This window comes from Ascaphus truei, chromosome 3 (assembly GCF_040206685.1).
Source record: "Ascaphus truei isolate aAscTru1 chromosome 3, aAscTru1.hap1, whole genome shotgun sequence".
NCBI classification, from domain to species: domain Eukaryota; kingdom Metazoa; phylum Chordata; class Amphibia; order Anura; family Ascaphidae; genus Ascaphus; species Ascaphus truei.
Window position 1 is genome coordinate 365,832,866 of NC_134485.1, and position 21,605 is coordinate 365,854,470.

The 21,605-nt window shown below is 40.7% G+C and overlaps 1 protein-coding gene across 6 annotated transcripts in view; it reads right to left on the bottom strand.

The window, feature by feature from the left end:
- Nucleotides 1–21,605, bottom strand: part of FRY (FRY microtubule binding protein) — a 423,242-nt gene that overhangs the window by 230,701 nt on the left and 170,936 nt on the right. For 2 of the 6 annotated variants that reach the window (XM_075592148.1, XM_075592145.1), the window contains exon 1: nucleotides 7,964–8,711. The exons of the other annotated variants lie outside the window; for them this stretch is intronic. In XM_075592148.1, the coding sequence (XP_075448263.1) occupies nucleotides 7,964–8,033 (70 nt within the window). In that variant the 5' untranslated portion in view covers nucleotides 8,034–8,711. Of the gene's footprint in view, nucleotides 1–7,963; nucleotides 8,712–21,605 lie in introns of those variants that run through there. 6 annotated transcript variants of the gene reach the window in all.

Sequence of the window (21,605 nt, forward strand, 5' to 3'; positions counted from 1 at the left end):
AATGTTTGGGGTATTAAGCTTAAAAAAATCCCATTTAAAAACAAAAAGTTTTTTTTAGAAGAATAATTTAATTGGATTTTTTAAGCAGGTGAACTTTTCTCTCTCACTTTGTTGTCCGTCTTCCTCTCTATGTCTTTTTGTCATTCTGCCATATTCTGCCTCACTCAATACGCATACCCCTCCTACCACTCCAAGCCCTCATTGTAAGTGTCCAGGGCCCAGCAGAAAGCCAGCCAGCCACCCACAGTAACGCCGCGGACACTGCTCTACATACTCCCTTTTGTGTGACATTCTGTTGAAGAACTACTTGTATAGCTAAAGCCCCTTATAACCTCCTTACTAATATTTATTGACCAGAGGGTGGACTAGAGGGAGGTTGAGTAAACATTTGACTTACCAGCACTCCCCCATTCAAACTACAGCTCAACCCCATTATAACGCGATCCATTACAAAGCGAATCCGCTTATAACGCGATGCAAGCGTGGCTCCCAATTTTCGGATTTATGTATACGTTACAACACGATTATTGGAATCTTAAATACTTTATAGTACGATGCATACAATTGTACATTATTTCTAACGCGATCTGCTTATAGCGCGATGTGATCTTTTGGACCAAAAAAAAAACAAAGATGCCCAAAGCTATTTCTAATGTGACAAAAATACACAGTGCAATACCTATATATTCTCTTGAAAAAGGGTCATGTAGTTTAACCCTTTGGCCAAAGCATCTTAAGCCTGCTGCCACTTCAATTTTGCCGGGTTACAACAGATCCAATGCAGATCATTCTTCCTGTAATTATACAGGTAAATAAGAATTTTAACTCAGGTAGTGTTAGGACCTGCTAATGGTAATGCCTTGAAGTGGCAGCAGGCTTAAGACGCTTTGGCCCAAGGGTTAAACTAAATTACCCTTTTTCAAGAGAATATATAGGTATTGCACTATGTATTTTTGTCACATTGGAAGTAGCTTTGGGCATCTTTGTTTGTTTTTTGTTGTATACATTTAGCCACGCACGCTAGCACTCCTTTTGACACTATATATATATTTATATATATATATATACACATATATATATAAATATATACACATATATATATATATTTATATATATAAAGTAAACATTACCGCATAGCAGCAAAAAGGAGACTGCACTCAGGTGAATGAAAATGAATGTATTAAATACAACACATAACTCCAACGTTTCGATCCCACAGGGGGATCTTCCTCAGGGTTTAATATGTGGTAATGTTTGGGGTTCCTCAGAGCTTGTTGGGTATCTGTGTGATCCTTTGGACCCCAAGCACAGCGTTATAAGGGGGGTGAGCTGTACCAGTTTAAGCAACAACAACAAAATCATCAACATTTTCAAAATATAAAACAGGTATATCTTTGCTTTAAGCGCGATTACAATTATTTAAAGCTGATCAACTACGTTGTTAACCTTTTTGCTGATGGAAGACCAGCAGCATCTGAGTGCCACCAGACATCTGAGATTTACAGCCATGTGATTGCTTCAGCAGTGATTACATGGCCATTAACCAGAAGTGGGCAACTCCAGTCCTCAAGGGCCACCAAGAGGTCAGGTTTTCAGGATATCCCTGCTTCAGCACAGGTGGCTCAATCAGTGGCTCAGACTTGTGAGCAACCTGTGTGGATGCAGGGATGTCCTTAAAACCTGACCTATTGGTGGCCCTTGAGGACTGGAGTTGCACCGTATGGCAGTGAACCAGATCTTCCCTGAGAAAACAAGCATGATGGTGTACATGGTACATCACAAGGCCGTTGGAGTGCCTGGACTATACCATGTACTGTATGTCACCGGGGCATCAAAATAAGGAATTTAAAATGTTTTGATTTTTGTAAACGAAGAGGGCTTACACCTTTAAGGAGAAATTTGTTCTAAAGCCATTCCAGCACAAAGGTGGTTAAATTTAACCTCTGCAGGACAATGTGAGCCTGTCCCATGACTCTATTCAAAAGGTAGATTCAAATCATCAGTTTACAGAAATGGGGAAAACACAGGATGGCTCAGCATCCAAAACTAGTAAACACAATAGGACCAAGACTAGGTCATTGTGTGATTACATGCTCAACAAAAGCTGTTGATTTAACATGTGTGTGTTGCAGGAGTATACAATAGTACATTATTCGGGAGTCACAAGACTAGATTACACACTGGAATACGGAATAAAGAGATCAGTGTTTAGATCAAATAGAATGCAACATTAGGGTCCAATTAACTTAATGGCAATACTGCTGAAGTCACAGAGTTTGAGCTATAACTCACTTGATTATCGTATTACTCCACGCTAGTAGAATGTATAGTTTGTCCATTCCAGAGCCCTTATTTTTTCGGATGTATCTTGGTTTAATGTAATGATGAATTAAAAAGTATAAATCAAATGGCTCGTGTCCACTAAGCAGTGTGATAAAATGCTTTCATATTTTCAGTCTTAATATCTATACCTGTTTCAGGTAAGGAGTATGGACTATTTTGGATAGTAAATGTAAAGTCCAACATAGAAGACAAGTAAAATATTATATAGAATATAACTATTAGTGATCGCTGGCTTCCTGGTGCTCAGAATGGTAGGATGGGTATATACATATGATATATTTGGTGCAAATTACCATCATATATTTATATATATGATATAAAGAATGTTAAACAGTATTATATAGCAGCGGTGCACAAAGTGGGGGGCGCGACCCCAAGTGCTGGGGGGGGGGGTGCGGGCAGTGGCAGAGATCCTGTGCTCTTCCCCCAGACATTTAAATTAAATGCCGGGGATAGCGTGAGGCCCCTGTAACTGTTTACTTACCGGGATTCAGCCGCTCTGTGACGCATCACCATGGCAACGTGGCATCAAATTACGCCGCGGCGCCATGTGACGTCACACGGGTCAAATGCCGTCGCGGGTCACGTGATGTTACGTCACATGACCCCTCAGCATCATCTGAACTGGATGAAGGCAGCCGGGGGGAGAGCCTGGGGGAGAGCGACAGGGGGGCGGAGAGCGACAGGGGTGCGCAGCACTAAAAGTTTGCGCTCCCCTGTTATATAGTATGAGTAAACATATGTTATCTGAGTGAGTTATCTTTGCATACAGTACTTAAATATGCTAGATCAGGGGTAGCCAACTTTTTTTTTCCACGCATGTCAATAAATGGGCCCAAATATTATGGCGAGCAACTATTCTATTGCCCCTTACATCTGGTTTAAATTAATAGCCAAACCTAAACAACGCCGGAAGTAATAATAGAAACATTAAAATTAGAAAATAATTTATTAAGAAAAAACGTGAAATCCCAGTAAACAAAAACGAATCTGAATTTAAAAATGCCTGGATGTGATTTCTGAATGTGCATTTCAGTTAACAGTTTATTAGGATTCATTTTTGAGGTTGGTAACAGAAGCAGACTGCCCGCATGAGTGTCTGTCCGTACCTGTATCTGTACCGGACACAAATGTCTGCTCACAAAACAAATATGGGGGAATAACGTCCATTACATTTTAATTTCATTGTTTAAATGGCTTTGATTTATTTTCTATGTTTAATGGTCGAAGAAGTTATTCAAATTGTGCTCATTTTCAAAATGTATGTTAATATTGTTAAGTTTCCCATTGTTGTTTTATTTTGAAGGATTTTGCATTATTCCTTTTCTTAATTGGTTTGCTCTATGACGGCCTATTCCATACGCCGGCACGGGCCACAGGTTGGCCACCCCTGTGTGGTCAGTATGTGAACCTTGCCCTAAAACACAACTTTGCTTTCTAAGTTTATTATAAACTAGCATCTCTAGGCCTGTGTGGTCATCCGAGATCCCACTTGTGAAGCATACAATAATGTACTTGTTAGTATGCAGCCCACCCACAGTGCTAACTGTGGTGATAACGCAGTAAACATACATCACAACAGCTGTCCACCATTGCGCAACAGGTTTTTTTTACTTAGATTTTTGAAACGGCAGCAAAATCAATTCTTAGAAGAATATATTGTTAGTAGATATTAAACAAAAGTGATCTGTAATTTCTTGTCTTTGATAAAAAAAAACCGATTTAAATACTGTTAAGGTATTCATATGTCATTTTTTATGAAACATGTCGACAAAAGGACCATTCCACACAGGTACACGTTCTTCATTTGAAATGCTACCACTGGTTGGGGAATCATTTGTGTTTTATGGACATACAGTCCATACAGTACATATTCCTAGTTCGAACTTGTTGTTATTATACCGCCTCCAAAATAAATGCAATAGATTTTTCTTTGGTTGTGCAAGGCTCAACATTTTTTACTCTGGTTGCAATAAATGCCTTTTTTATCATAGAAAAAGCAACCATATACTGCCCAGATTTGTTTCCTAGATGAATTATTTTAACTACTTACTAGTGGTTTTGCAGAGAAATAGTGCTTAATAAAAATAAACCAACTACAGCGGACAGATATTAACGACGAGATTGATACTGGGAAATAATACATTATATATTGTGAGTTAGAGATCCATTTGGTATTACATTACACCAGCTATAGCAATTATGCAATAATCATGTATTGTGCATCAGGTGAGGATCAATTAATTCAAAGTGACCAAGTTCCCCTGTATTTTACCTAATAGTGGCTCTGTTGCACACAGCTGTGAAAATGCACTGCAAGAGTTTTTAAACACACCTAGTGTAAGTATCTGAAAGTTCTCAAGAATACACAACTCCCATATAAACATCCTGTATAAACACTACTAACATGCTCAGGCCATGGAAAGCAGCCTAAATAAAAATGTGAAATGACTAGATTCATGACTCTTACATTATCTACAAAATGATCTAATCAAGTGAAAACAACGTTACTTTTCTTAAGTTCATAAACACTATTCTATATTAAAGTACTGAAAAGTTGAAAATAAGATTATTATTTTTTTACATGACAAACATTATGTCATTTGGGTTCTACATTGCTTGCTAAGAAGTCCAACTTTAGTTTCATTCGTGTAATTAATACGAGTAAAGAATGAACTTCTGCACTGTGTATTGCAGCAAAGAAAGTACTCTGATCTCAGATTAACAGCACATTAAAAAAAAAGTGTTAAAAAAATATAGATGTAATATTCATTGCAACTGGAAAAATATAAGCAACGTCGTGAGATGTTTGAAAGGGTTAATTTGCAGACTACTACACTATTACATTCTGTTATTCTTCTTATGAGGTAATAACAGGATTACATCTGTAACTGCATCCGAAAAAGGGACCTTTGTGGTTTGAAAGGTCATATCTACTACCGTAATACATTTGACATTGTAAGTTGATTCTATAAAATATCACAGCATGCTTTTTTCTCCTTAGTAGTAAAGCTACAAATCATTACACAAAAAAGAACTTCCCTTTGGTAGACATCAATTTGAAAGCAGCAATACTCCCCCCCCCCCCCCCCTGTGCCGTCTTAACGCATGGACACGCTGGGCAGTTGCCGGGGGCCCCACGAGCATAGGGGCCCCATGAGCATAGGGGCCCCATGCCCAATCTATGCACAGACCAGAATTTAACACTAATTTTCCAATCACCCGCCTCAACATTCAAAGTTCCCGCTAACTCGGTAGAAGGAGAAAAATTGCGACTTGTAGCTGAGAGTTGGCAGGGCCCAGTGCACTGCTTTGCCCGGGGGCCTATAATGCTGTTAAGACGGCCCTGACCCCCCACCCCTATTTTTTTCTTTTTTGTTTATGAAAAGCATGTGACAATGTATAATTCTACATGTTGACCTAAGATGGCAATCGTTTGGTGCTCCTGTTATAAATGTGTAAAAATCCTGATTGTGTGCCTAACATGATGGCTGCTTCAGTCAGTGTAACTCAACAGCTACAATGTAACCGTGTATTATTAAGGTAACATTATCTATTGTTACAGTTCGCAGCTCAAACTGCTGGGTACATTGGCAACAAATTATCACAAACAGGAAAGTGTTGCAAAGATCTTGCATCGCTTGGGAGGTGGGCTTAAGCCTGCTATAGAACTCAAACGATGGTTTAAAACTCAAAAAATGGCATTAAGAGTTGAATAATAATAATAATTTAAAAAAACACAATATTATCTATATATATCTATATTAATACTACAGAATTAATTTATTTAATAAAAACCCATATGATTGCTGCTTTAAAATCAACTATTTTACTCTTATCCTTCAGTGCAAGACAGACTGACTGTATAAATTAGTTTTATGTGAGAATTAAGCCTGTGTGATGTACAAATCCCTTTATCCAATTGTGATTACATTTTCACAACTATGGCTAACCCTTTCTTTGCCAGATGCATGCAAGGCTATTCCTTCTGGCAGTGACAGAATTCAACACCTTAACTTCCTGTAGTAAAATAATGCGAGAACAAGAACTCATCTCGGAAAACTGGAGAGTGGTAAACATCATAAAGCCCTTTAATTTGTGCCCAGGACATATATGAGAAAACGAGCAGTAACGCTCAATGTATTTTTTTTTCTGGTAAAATATTTTATAAATAATACATTAATTGCAACAACAAAAAAAAAGACTTCCCTACAGAGGTGCTTAGAGCAAGTTCTGGAACTCATGGATGAAGAGAAAAGATTAAAATCAAATATAAGGTAGCATTTAATATTGAACCGTAAATAGGGAAGATCAGACAGGCCTCATCTTCAACCAAAGTGTATGTTTGTAAACGTACATAGAATTCCGGTACCAAGCCAGCATGACACACAAAGCTGAAATAAAATCAGTTGTTGTGTCAAGGTCCTGAAACATTTTGGGCCCATGTCAAAAAAAAATATTTCTATTGGTCTTCTCTACAATCTGCAACTCACTGTCCTGTTATGCACCGATCTACATGGCGGTCTTCCCTAGTTGGCATTACAAGAAGCAAAACAATTCTGATACGGTTACTATCACGAAAGCATATAGTTATTCTTTGTTGTTTATTACATTGGATCACATGATGTGTACCAGTTGCTGAACTGTCTTCATACAGCTATTACCTTGAAGGTATATGTTTATTTATTCATTTTCTGAAGGGTTTGCAGAGTTTTTTAGGAATACAGTGGCAGACAAAAACAAACATTTGATTAGATTAAACGAGCAATTTTTATTTTAAGCCACCTGTATATTTAATTGCACATCTGTTTTGATTAAGTTTGTCTGTTTACATTGTGAAACTCCGCCTGTGTGCTCCGTTAGCACTAATAGGAAATATTTAATAATAAGTATACATCCTTTTCTGTCCATCTCATTCTTGAACAAAGGAGACTGACCTAATCTGTTTGCTAAAGTTATAGCAGGTGCGCTAAGCCACATTCAGTAACAATAAATTGTGGGGTTGCCTATTTGGCCTATTTTTTTTTCATATGATATATAAAAGAATATTTAGTAGGAAAAACAAAGCTTTTATGGCAGTACTGAAAATAGACATTGAACCACAGCAAAAAAAAAAAAAAAAAGTGTTTGCACCTGCAAAATATTGAGAAAGAACATAAATTCCTACTATGCAACATTTTCTAGTGTCAGTGCAAACTTGTAATACCAGGTTTACATACTGTCATACAATAAATGTTATGAGCCATTTGAAAGTGCTCAGTAGCTGTACCACACCCCAACATGAGACAGGTTTTCTACAAAATGAAAGTATAGATATATACATATTATTATTATATAATTAATTGTGAGCAATTTAAAAACCCTCCTAGAAGGAAATGCTGACATGGATACAGCAGCATCACCTTGGAATGCAACCAACCCAGATCTAATATAATCCACTTAGAGCATTTGCATCAACTGGAAAAATAAATAAAAGACGTCAATCTCTGACACAGCAGAGTCCTCAAATAACAGTGTATTCAGGGGTCCAGCAAGGCAATCAAACTGACAATCCATGATCCATGTTTACCATTTTACAGTGACACACATCATACGAAAACATGATTCCCTATTTACTCACTATTGCTCCACGATTTCAGTAAATATTTGATACTGATTTCAAAGAAGCCTGAATCCTGCTGGCTAGCCATGTCTCCTGCAGGTACAGAGGCTGCCCGGCTCCCAATCAGCTGAAGTGGCAGCAGGTACTGTACAATATAGGAAGGGAATCGCACTGACACCGGCTAGTGATGCAAACCAGAGGTCAGTGCAGGAAATGAAGTCTGCGGACCCGCTTCTCCCCTTCCTGATAGGTAGTCCTCATTAAAAAGGCATGAGATGCTTGTCCTCTGCTCCTCCTTCACCTTGTGATATTGGCTTTATTGGTTCTCCTTCACTGCAGACTCTCAATGGCTGCTTCTACCATTGCAGATAGCAGGGGATGAACACTTCTCGTCTTTCAAGATACCTTTTGTTCCATGTATGTATGAGAGAGCACTTTCTGCACGCACACACTGCCAAGAATTCTTCCTGCCAGCCAGTTTGATCCGTCTGTAAATTCGCGTCTACTTAGATCCACTGGGGGCTGGTAAGGGGGGCTGCATTTGTATACACCTCCTACAGAAAATGCAAAGCAGCTCTGTGCAGCCTCGGCGAGGATGTGTCTTGTACAGCTGGGGGAATGTCACAGGTTCTCTGCTTCTCTGATGAAGGGCTGTGCATGTTGTGCTCTCCTCCTGCTGCTTCCTCTCACTCTGTTCCCAAGCACAACAAGCTGAATTATACACAACTGCATCATGCTGCGGTAAAGCTGAGCTGCGCCCATAGATCTGGTTGCAGTGACGTTCAAATAAGCCATCAGTCAGCCAGTCGCAGGAGGGAAGCACTTGGCTTTCTCCTCTCATTTGCCAGCTCCTGTAAACACATTGCATTTTCCAGGCTCTGATACGCTTTTTCTCCTCCAGTGATGTTGCTTGCCTACCTTTTATTGAACAAACTAGTGCATAATCACCACAGTTTCAATACAGATTGTGTTAAAAACCTACAGTACTGGTGTTTTAAATCCTCAGTATGTAGCAAAAGGAAGAATTGTACAAAGCCAATGTGATACCAAGATTATTTCTTTGTAAATGTCCTTTATAACATTCAATGTTAAGACTTTCTTTTCCATTGTATTCTTCATGAGATAAGGATCGTCTTGTTAAAGATCAGCGGCAGATTTGAAGATGCGCTGCCCCTAAGCACTTACATGTGGCGGCCCCCTCCTTTCTGCCGTCCCCCTTTCTACTTCTGACACCGTGGACGTCACTAACGTGATGTCGCACGGCATCGCGTTGCCATGGTAATGCGACATCATGATGTCATTTAACACTGCGACGTCGCCACGTTGGTGACGTTCACTGCGTCATTTGACACTGCGGTTCAGAAGGAGAAAGAGGGTGACAGTAAGGAGGCGGCCGACACATGTAAGTGCTTTCCCATTGGGTCTGAAAAGCCCATGAGCGCGGCAAATGTATAAGGGGTGGACATTTTTGCCGCCTTGGCCCAGGCCTAATGGTAAATCTGCCACTGTTAAAGAGGCAATTCAAGCAGCTTAAAAAATATATTTATTTATTTGCTTTATTATATGCCGCCTTTCATTACTTTTAGTGAAAAGGAATTGCCTAAGCTGCCAATCTATTCATTCTCTCGTGATCGATCAACAAATCCTGCTTCCCAGGGTTCACTAAATGGCTGCCTTTCTGTTTAAATTCAATCCTTCAGTCAATATAAAGCCGGTTCTATACTGGGTGTGTGAGCAGTAGTTTTAGTTGGCTGAGGTTAGTCAGTCTTTCTATAATGGTGCCGCGCGTGCACACGGCAGGGAGAGTGGAACCGGCCGACAGGGGAGAGGATGAAGAAAAGAAAGAATTTGCGCTGCTACCGCCGATGAAATGTATGTATATGTGTGTGTGTGTGTGTGTGTGTATGTACAGTATGTATAATGTTATTAAAAAAATTATTAAAGTATTTATTTATTTAGAAACTTATTTAAACACATACACACACACACACACACACACACACACACACACACACACACACACACACACACACACACACACACACACACACACACACACACACACACACCTATACATACACATACATACTGTACCTCACTTGCTCACTGCATACACACAAAAAGCGTGCATCACGTGCACGCGCGTTCACACAGGCAGGCGTGCGCGCATGGCCGCACACTATAGAACGGCCCTAACTCAGCAGCTACAATGTATTATTGTATTGCTAATGTAACATTATCTGTTGTTATCGTTTACAGCTCAAACTGCTGGGAATATTGGCAACAAATTATCACAAACAGGAAAGTGTTACAAAGATATTGCACTGCTGGGGAGGTGGCTAAAAGCTGCTATAGAAATCAAAGGATGATAAGTATATTAAAACTCATTAAAAATGGCATTAAGACAGATTTCTCCAGATTAGACATTATATCCAATCAGCCTATAAATCGAGCCAACCCCATGCTTTAACCCTGTTTGAGGATTGGTGTTTACACCAGCCCCACACAAAGTCTATCCTCTATTAAGAGCAATCAAACCCCCGACAAATATATGGTATCCTGGGAAAAAGATCTTAACGTCTGTATAGATCTCGATACCTGGAAAGACATATGGGAAGCTGCCTCCAAAAATTCATCGTGCGTTGTAATAAAAGAGAATATTTACAAGTTAATATACTGATGGTATATGACTCCTGCCAGATTGCACTCTTTTCTCCCAGGGGTCTCCCCATTGTGCTGGCGTGGTTGTGGCGAAGTGGGGAATATTCTGCATATATTCTGGTCATGTCCCAAAATCCAACAAACATGGACGGAAGTGTTCACCTTAATACACAAGATCCTAGAAATCACTGTCCCACATGACCCAAGCATGAGCGCCGGGTATCCTGCTTGTACGCGCACGGGGGAGGGGGGGCATTGCGGGTAGTTGAGCGTGCGGGTAAGTATAGGTTTTTTGTTTACCTGAGCACCGATCGCGTGTCTGCCCACGCACGAGCACCGCGTGAGCAGGGACTTACATATATCTATATATGTAAGTAACCGCCACTAGCGCCGCCCGCACAGCGCTAGCGAGGACGCAGCCTTAGGCCCTCCATTAGCTTTTTTTCTTACAAAAATATGGATAGAAGAAATACTTTTAGGGCCTCATAATTATGGCTGTCACTGTGAATTTTCAAACAAGAGATGTACATGTAAGCACTGGTCACTCCAAATATAGAATTCATTCCATGCCTTTATCTGAATGTCTGCAGACAAAGCAAGGCAGAGTTTAGTGTGTGCATGGAGGTAATGCTTTGTTTTGCAGTTAGACTTTGGGTGGTAGATAAAATATTAGTAAAATATCTCAAATTAAGCACAAAGATAGGAAAGGGAGGGAGTTACATGGTCGTGTATTGTCACATAATTGCAATTGTTGAAATCTCTTCTCAAATATAACAGATTTATTAAGCATTTTATTTGTGAACTGAACTCAGTTTTTATTCAGTTATGTTTTTTTCATTCTAGAACAATCTTGAAATATGGAACAAAACTCAAAAAGAAGAAATAATTCTAGTTTAAAGCAATGACTAAATTACAGATGTAGCCCAATTTATCTTATGCCGGACTGCATTAAGGAAACTTTTTTGACATATCTATGTGCATTAGGTGCCATGGGTTTGCTATTGTAGGGTTAAATATTGATGTCGTTTGCTGTGAGAGCTGGAAGATAAGTCAGGCCACATCTGAACATGTTCAAAATTCCATTATAAAATGTACCTTCTTTATAACGACATACAAAATGATTAAAAGCTTATTGGAAGTATTGGTATCAATGAAAAGGAAGCATAGGTTCATTGTGATACCTTTAATAAACCAACACGAGTGTACATGAACTTTTACAAGACTCTTATTCAGATGTACAGTATTTCATACAATTTGTTTAAGCTGTTTCATGTTTTAGTTGACATCAATTGTGTCAGTAATATTTTCAAATGAGAAGGGCAAGGATTTCAAATAAAGATAAAAACAGAGCTTTGGACTGAAGTGCTAATTAATCAGAGAATGGGAATTGTTTTTTTTTTTTTTTTTAAGAAGAAAAAAACAAACAATAGCTAGTAACATAACATCACAAAACACGAGCTTAACATAATAAAGTCTAGCTCCTCTGGATTTAAGCCTTTTCTTTGAAAGATTACAATATGGTTGAATAATTTCTAAGAATGCCCATATGCATGTGCAGCTTCAAAGGTATTCCGGGGGCTTCTCTGACAGAAGAGAAGTGCACCCTCTTCTGCATTTTTATGTGCTGTCGTTTAAAAATAGGTTTAGGTCAATAAGGTTTATCAGTTTATTTGACAACATAACATCATTTTGGCTCTTTCTAGTTATATCATTGTCTGAGAGTTGCAATAAAACAGTGTCTAAAGGGTTGTTTTATATATATATATATATATATATATATATATATATATATATATATATATAATGTGTTTCCTGTCCTCTGGGACAGGGGTGTCAAACTCCAGTCCTCAAGCTCCCCCAACAGGTCAGGTTTTCAGGATATCCCAACATCAGCACGTGGCTCACTTAGAGGCTCGGTCAAAGACTCAGTCGCCTGTGCTGAAGCAGGGACTGATTGAGCCACCTGTGCTGAGCTGGGATATCCCGATAACCTAACCTGTTGGGGGAGCATGAGGACTGGAGTTGCGCAAACTGGGGGGGTGGGAGATTTGTCTGGGGGGGCGCGGGCAGTTCCAGAGGTCCTGCGCTCTTCCTCAAGGCATTTAAATTAAATGCCGGGGGATGGCGTGAGGCCTCTGCAACAATAAACTTACCATGATTCAGATGCTGTGACATGTCGCCATGGCAATACGGCATCAAATGACCCTGTAGCGTCATTTGACGCATGAGGGGAGGGGCGCAAGCACTAGGACAGGCCAGACAGCGGGGCGTAGCAGCAAAAGTTTGCGCTCCCCTGCTCTAGAGTATAGAAATGGGCATTATCATGTGTCTATCTTTTGTGCTTGGATTCCTGAAGTGTTTACCATTTTTAAGCAGGAGGATTTCAGTGGTGACATCTGAATAGGCATAGACTGTTTAGCCAAGTTATAACTTCTATAAATTGGACAATGCATATATTATAGTGGGCTGTTAGAATAATTTCACCTTATTCCTTGTTCAAAAAGATTCCAATACTTCAGAAGATTATTATTCAGCAGACAAAGTTATAGTTTATTCTTCTAGCATTACTTACAGATGGTAGTTCAATCAATGATGATAACGTGCTCTCTCTCACATGGGCATGATAGAACAAAGAGAGAGAGAGAGATAAACTTTTGTCCCTCATGTTACTTAGATGTTTCTTGCAGAAAGTGGTCTTAGGAAGAGAGAAAGCTGATCAAGATACAATTGTATTTATTGAACACTAACTCCGCCCCCTTTCTCCTTACGGTTCCTAAGAAAGAACTTTACTCATGTTAAACTAGGCCTATCTCTAACATCTGTTATGCATTTAACCATAACTGCCATTCATCTGTTTTGGTTACATTTGAATTCTAAATCTTACAACATATTCTCATTCAATTGTCTTGATATAAGTTCTCATTCATACATTTTAACATAATAAACAGATTTCTAACATGGGCCTATTAAATTGGAAAACTTTTTTGTTTGATGCATGTTTGGATTAACTGGTTTCCCGAGATTCTTACCAGTTAAGTTACTAGTATTATTTCATGCTCTTTAAAGGGGAATTAATTGGCTGTCCAGTGGGAAGTTGAAACCGATGACATTGCAGCTTCCTCTTAGCGTGAGATTTGGCATCCATTTTGTTTCGCCCAGGAGGAAGATTTAAACCCGGAAACTTCACCTTAAAGCACATTGGGAACAAAGAGGACCCCGGGGCTGATGATAGCATATTTCAGCACTAAGGGCCCTTAGTTCCAATCCTGTAAAAAAAAAAAAGTGGGGAACTTTCGTTTCTGAAGACAAATACTAAAAGGCCATTTTGTGAGTCAATATGAAATGCTTTATTCTGTAGGTGCAGTTTGCAGATGATCTGCGTGGACTGCTATTCTACATCTATATCTTATTCACATCTATAACAACCTAGGGTAGTGAACAGTATGACTTACTAAAAACACATTATTTACAGTGAAAACAGTAAACCTCTTATTGTCAGATTTAAATGTAACAACCCATGTTAAGCTGTATAAATACTGTACTAGTAACTTTAGGGTAGAGGTCTTTTGTTAGCTTGGAACAAAATCAAGTGCTTCTGGGACTATGACAGCATTTTAAAACTCATTAGCCTAATGCATCTAAGTATATAACTGTGAGGATCGGGCGCCAGCTCTACTCCAGAGTTTGATTCTGACTTGCTGCAGGCTTCCTCATCAGATCCTGCTGCGTGCACTCTGCACAGCGACGAATCAGCACTCTGGTTTCACTTTCAGCTTCTGCTGACCAGCAGTTCCCTGATTGGCTGAATCACCCTTCATATGCTCAGTCTTTGCACCTGCCAATTTGGCTGAGCATAACAGTTGTTTCATGTTACGTGTGCTGGTCGCAAGCACGCTGTTATTCCTTGCCTTGTCCTCTTTCTTACTTTGCAGTTACACCAAGACCCTTGCTACAGATACTGACTACCCGCCTGTCTAGTGCCCTCCAACTCTGCTATGGATACCACTACGCTGCCTTCTCCTACCCTCGGCTACGTGACCCCTACTACTCTCACCTCTTCAACCCCGACCAGGCATCTGCATTCTGGACGCTACTTCGTGGCCCCAGGTCAGTGTATATATATCCCCATCTCGGCCTTGCGGTTCAGTCCAGTCTGCGGTGAGCACCCGTTACAATAACTTTTTTGTATTTATATTTGCATTATGCATTGAACTACTTGCTGGTAAAAGTTTTAATTGCCTAATAGTGCATGAGCACGATGTTACACGAATTCATGTTAATACAAGAATATATTGTTTAATATATGTTTTTGGTGCTGTATATAGCAAGACCGTTACTATTTACTTGAGACCTCCTAAAAAACAGCCTACCCAACCATTGAATCAGATAAGACGCAGCAATATGTCTATGGGCCTATTCATTCATCTGTGATAAGATTATTTATTTTACATACCTTTGGCTTTCTTCTTGGAGAGCTTCACTATGTATATAAAGATCATGACATACATAGCCAAATTGGGTATTAGGCCAATATAGACAAGTGTATGTTACACAGAAGTTAAAACATATCAATGTAAATAATAAAAATAGATACCCCTTTGTAGCCAACAGGCAATTCTTGCCTACGCGGAAAAAACACCATAAGAAAAAAGAGAAACACAATATAAGAGTTTATTAAAATCTAAGATATTGAACATAAAGGTTGCCTTCAATGTCAATGACACAATGAAGTACTTTAAACTAAATAAATACTAAGCATGACAACTACTTGGTAAGGGTTAAGTGTGACTTGCCTAGCCATATGTGCCAATATATTATACAATTTCTACTGCTTGTTTAGGCAGTCATAAACACAAATGGGCACTGCACTCTTGGCATGGTTCTAATAATACAGTACTTAGATTTGTCTACGTCATCACTAAACTGTTCCATTTCCCCTGTACGTCTAAGTGAGCCCTCGGTTGCCAATATGAAATGGAACATTCGAATGGTTTTATGATGATGTAAAATGAAGCTAAGTATTTTTCAGATTCCCTGGATCCTGGTACCTACTCATGTTTGAGACTGCATGTGGCATCATGGTGAATTGCTGCTGATCTAGATCAGTGGTTTGGGGTGGCTTTTATGTAACGTCTCCACATTGGCTGTTGCTTGATTTAACCTTTATAATGCCCTTATTATATTAAATAATATTATCTGATAAGGGCAGAAAATTAGGTTAAGGAAGCAGTTTATACAGACCTGTGTTTTTTTTAATATTTACTTTGAAAGGCCTCCTCTTGAACTTCCGGGAGATGTGAGTGTGTGTATGTATATATATATATATATATATATATATATATTTATTAATCTGGTACTTTCTTGAGGACATGTGAACAGTTAAAATATTAACTGTCTGGGTGATCAAATGGAAGTTTCCCCAGAGTCTAGTGTGGTCTGACGTTATCACGGTAATCAATGACGCTACTGATGAAGAAAACAGTGCTTTTTAAAACTAAAAACTAAAATAGGAGGTTCACATGGGGCAAGATATAGGCATTATAGGAGTTAAACTCATATAGGCTTCTGTGGGGTATTGCTACTCTACAAAACATAGGAATACACATACAGTAGTTTATTGAAAATCTACCAGCACTCATGTAAATAGAAACTAAATTATATTGGGATATCAAATAACCAAGAACGTTTCTGTCCTCACAGGGAACTTCATTAGGATAATGATCTCTTTGGCGACTGAAATGTTGATATTGCGATAGTCAACAGGCCAGGTATTGGGGATATCCCTACTTCAGCACAGGTGGTTCAATCAGTGGCTCAGTCAATGACAGCCACCTGTGCTGAAGCAGGGATATCCTTAAAACCTGACCTGTTGGTGGCCCTGGAGGACTGGAGTTGGCCGTCTCTGATCTAGATTGTATCTACATGAGTGCTGGTATTTTTTATTGAATATCACAAGAGCTAGCACACTGAATAGTGACAAAAGAAACATGTGAAAAAAATCTGCGCTAATAGTTGTATAAAATAAAATTAACCTTCAACCAAAACCCACTTAATAGTGTGTGATTACTCAATGTAACCTATATGTGAAAAATACAGTAATATATCAATGAATACTAAATATAAAACCATATAGTGAATGATAATAAGATAAGGAAAACCTTAATACAATTTATGGAGTCTGCTGGTGTATCGCTTCAGATGGCTCAGCATCCAATGAGGCTAATATACAAGGAAAAAACAAACAGAGCACAACTCATAGTGAAATCAATTAAAGTATATTGATGCACACTGAATGACGTAAGGTTTTTGCTTGTGTTTAGGGCTGATATCATATAGAGAGCAAGTACATGTTATCAAGGAGGCTGCAATGCAACTCGACCTTAGTGCAAATCAACTCAACCTTAGTGCAATGCAACTTGACCTTTAGTACAGCGGAGTAACATACAGTACAAGTCAAGTATAAACCGCAGCAGTGTTTTCTTTCATGCATTCTGCACTTGACTTATAGATGTTGCGAAGAAATTGGGGCAAACGTACAGTATAGAGAGTAAATACTGTGCCAAGGATGAGCAGCTGTACAATCCTAAACTACTTAAAGCCAAGGTCCCACTTAAAAACATGTATTAGATTTTGGGTCATTTTACATCTTGAACAGCGTTTTTGATGTTTGACAGTTTAAAATATTTCTAATAGCTTTTTGCAAGTTAAGGCCAAAAGCCTAACTCCAAAAAAGGACAACTGCAAACTCTTTGGACTATATTATAAATGGTGTTTTGGGCAATTGCCTAATATTAGCTGCATGAGGTGAAAAGTCTGCAGTGATTCAAAGTTGCAGTAACATGCCAAGTTACTGTACTGTATGAGGCAATTTTATCTAAAAAAATAAAATAATAAAGAAACCATCAGATCCCAAAAACATTAGAAACATTTAATATTTCTCTGAAATCACAACGGTTTGGAGGTTTTAACAGTAAAATAATTGGTTAGGCAATATCTAAAAGAAACATTAAAACAATATATATTTATTTTTCTGTATCACAGTGCAAGAGGTACAATGTACTGCAGGCGAACATACTGCACTCCCCATATCACTCATTGGGTTAATCATATTTTCTTCTAAAATTATAAATAATACTGATAACAGTGAATTTTTGGCATCATTTGGAAACATTCCTTAGACAGCTGAAACTGAATGATTGCAACAACAGTTCCTTTATTAGGATTCGTAGAATCTGTCTGGTTCTGCTTTCAAAAGAGACGGGCTGGCAAAAAGAACAGTTTTACTTTTAAATTGTTATTTTGTTCTGAAGCAGTATTTGTCAGCTGTGGCTTTTTATTTTCTTTGGGTAAATGAGGGGCAAGAACATGTATGATCTATGTATCACAGAGCAGTACTGTATTAACTGGGTCTCTTGTTCATCTTAGGAGAACTTGAACTTAACAATACAGTGCCCTCTTGATACACTGTAAAATGAACTCTTTTAGTTCACTGTCCAGTAAGTCAAGTGGTAAAGATAGAAAATAGGATGACTAGGCCATAGGGGCAACCAGGAAATTGGAGAAGTAATGTAACGGGTATTCCCCCTACCCCAATCGCAGATAGAGTGCATGTGAGGGGGAACCTATGTGTTACCAGGTGTGGTGCGTATGCCTGTAGGTTAACAAGAGGCCTGAGCCTCCGCTTGTTGGGAACCTGGGGTGAGTCCTTCGGATCGATCTGGTTTGCAGCGCCTCCACCTGTGTAGGGTTCTAAGAATGTAGAAGGTTGCCTACACAGGACTCACATATGCAATAAGTACATACTGTACACTGAGATGTATATAACCAGTTTATATATATGCAGGATAATCAGACACGTAACACACTTATCAGTAACCACTACTGCGTACTTGTAACACTACTCCCCCTAGGGGGTAACTCCACACCATGTACCGTAGTCCCAAATGCCATTCACTCCACTAGGAGTGTACCTTGCACCCAACACCGTGTACCCCCACACCGTGTCCACAGTCTAACCCATTTGTCCCGTGGTCATCGCTGCCACTATGTGAGATATATATATATATATATATATATATATATATATACACACCATATAACTGAGTTAAGTTATGGTGAGTAAAAAAAGTGACAAAAACCCTCCACAGGAAAGCAAATATGCAAATGAGCATACAGTTGTATTTGCGTATATATATATATATATATATATATATATATATATATATATATATATATATATATATATATATATATATATATATATATATATAATTTGTTGGTGCACTTATGAAGGTACCTGCCGAGTGCTTCTGCACTCGGGCCTGCAAGCAACTTCGAAAAGGATCCGCCGCTTGGTGATCCCGTCTGTGATCCGGCCCTTCCTTGCACGAGGGTCCGCCAGGGGCGATCCCACCCTGGGGATAGTCTTTGGGTCGTAGGCTTGAGCCCAAGCCACTTCTTGTGGAGCGCAGCGTCCGCTGTGTCCCTAACACTGATACTAAGGTGGCAAGGTCCCTAACCTAGGACCTGTCCCTGTAGCACCACAAGCTGTGTGGGGCTCAGGACCTAACTGGGGCTTTGGGGGCTGCTGGCCTAATGCAGTGGGTCACGGACCCCTGCACTCACCTCCTCCCCTAGCTCTTCCTGGTCCTGACTAACGTGCTCCTCCAGCGCGCGAAGTGTATCTAAATCTCCCCTGCAGGGAGATCCTACAGCCCTATTGGCTCCCTGGCGTCACGTGGGGTCCCCTAAGGCTCATGGGACTCGTAGTCCCTGCTTAGAGCCCTCTCCTGGTAGGCTAGTGTGCGCGCGCTATCACTGCGTATGTGCAATGCCTCCCGAGTGGCCACCGCACTGAAAACCCTACTGCGCATGCGTGCGCAACCTAAGATGGCGACGCCCTGCTCCGAGAGCCGCCGGGAACCTCCGAAGCGCTCCCTGCATGGCCCCCACCCTCCAGAAGTGCCGGCGGATCTGTCGAGTGACCCCCGGCAGTGGAGGTAACGAGGGGGGGGGGGGTCGCGGGGCACAGGGGACCTGGCTACAGTAAGAATATAAATAGTGAGCACTACTATATTTCCTTTGTTTTAAGGTCTACTAAGAAGCACAAATATCACTTGTGAACACATTCACATCTCATGTATAGTTATTAGTACAATACATATAGTATGCCTAAATATCAAACACACATACATTTTGGATCACAAGATTCCTGTGTGTCTTGAGGTTCTCTGTGAAGCTCCCTTTCTGTGAGTTAGGATCTATCAAACATTGTTTATGTTTCTTAGGATCTTCTGTAGGGCTATGAATGGAGCAGAACTCTTTCAGCACAGGGAAGACATCTTCAACTTGAATTAAAGCATCTGTGTCTCATGAAACATACAGATGCAGCCACCACTATCCGACCACTTGCCTTGGAAAATCTGGGGCTATCTCACAGTAACGCTGCGAGATCTGGCTGCAAAATCTCACAGAAATGTTGCAGCGTTTACTGTGAGAAAGCCACAGTATTTTGCCAGGCAAGTGGTTGGATACTGGTGGCTGCATCTGTATCACATCTGTCTCACTCATGAAGGGTTTCACAGCAGAGGCAGTAAGAAACCCAGGGAATTACACAGCTGCAAAAGCATATTTACAAATATAAAGGGGCACCACCTTAGCAACATTCATTGCAGTTGCAGTAAAGTGAATGCACAGTGTTCTGTTGCATTTCAACATTTGTACAGTACATCACGTAGTTTTCTTCACCTAGGAGACTGCGAGGAAGCTGCCCCCCCCTCTACACTTGGTGTCCCAAAGCCAACCATAACCAATACATAAATAATCACAAACAAGGTCTCGAGGTACAAGGCTGCGGCTTTTTATTAAACATCAATTAATTTGATAAGTGCCAAACCCCTGCCAGATTGCTCACTCATTACGTAAAGGCCAAAGGTACTCAAACCAATGGCCCATAACTCCCCTGAAGCCGGGTGCTGGCTGGCCGTTTGGCGAGAATGGGCTTCACAAACTCACGTTTAAATGAGCCCTGCCCACTCGCCACTCCCAGCCACGATTTGGGTTTTACCGACCATGGAAAGGTTAACTCGCACTTACACCCCCCCCCACTTCTGCCACACTACGGGGCTATTTAACCCCCATAAAACTAGTCCCATACTGCCAGACCAAGCAGGGACCACTGCCCCCTTCCCCAACCCAGTTGAAGCCCTAAGAGGGGGTTTCTCTCCCCCCCCCCCAACTCAGAGGGGGGAAGCCAGATGGGCTCTGCCCCCAAAATGTGATCCCTTTCCCCCACCTCAGTAGGAGCTGAAGTTGTGCCCCCATTTCATTGAGGGCTTAAGTAGGCCCCACATCCCAGTGGGGGCTCAATCAAGTAGTGCTCCCCATATCATTGGTGACTCAAGTGGAGCCCCACACACCAGTTGGGGCTTACAGAGTCCCCCCACCTCAGTGGGGGCTCAAGTGGTGTGTCCCCGCCCACCTCAGTGGGGGCTATATAGCTGGGGAGGAACACAGGCGCCAAGGCCCACCACGTACTACGCACACGAATGTGTCCCTACACCTCCCATGCTGCTATGCCGATGGCTGTGCACGTGCCGCTGGTGCCCCTCTTCCTCCACACGGGGACAGTCTGGCCCGCCAGCACCCATGAGCTGCCGAAGTAGCAGAAGCTGCTGCTGCCACTTGGGAGAAAGCCCCAGCGGACAAGCGGCTCCAGACAAGAATTTCATGGCAGGGCGTGGACTGACCTCACGCCCCTCTCTGTATGTTACTTCACCCCCGCCGCCTGAGGAGCGGAAGCAGGGGGGGGGGGGTGAAGCCATGGGGGGAAAGCAGTCCACTCTAACAGATAGAGGGAGCCTAGTCCCTACATTCATGGCGCTCTGTCGCAGAGGGTTCAAGGCTACTAAATGTATGCCAAACAGCACAGTTAAAATACTTCAGAATACGTTTCAATATAGGGAGGTAAAGGGTACTCCAAAAGTCCTGGAAGTTTCAT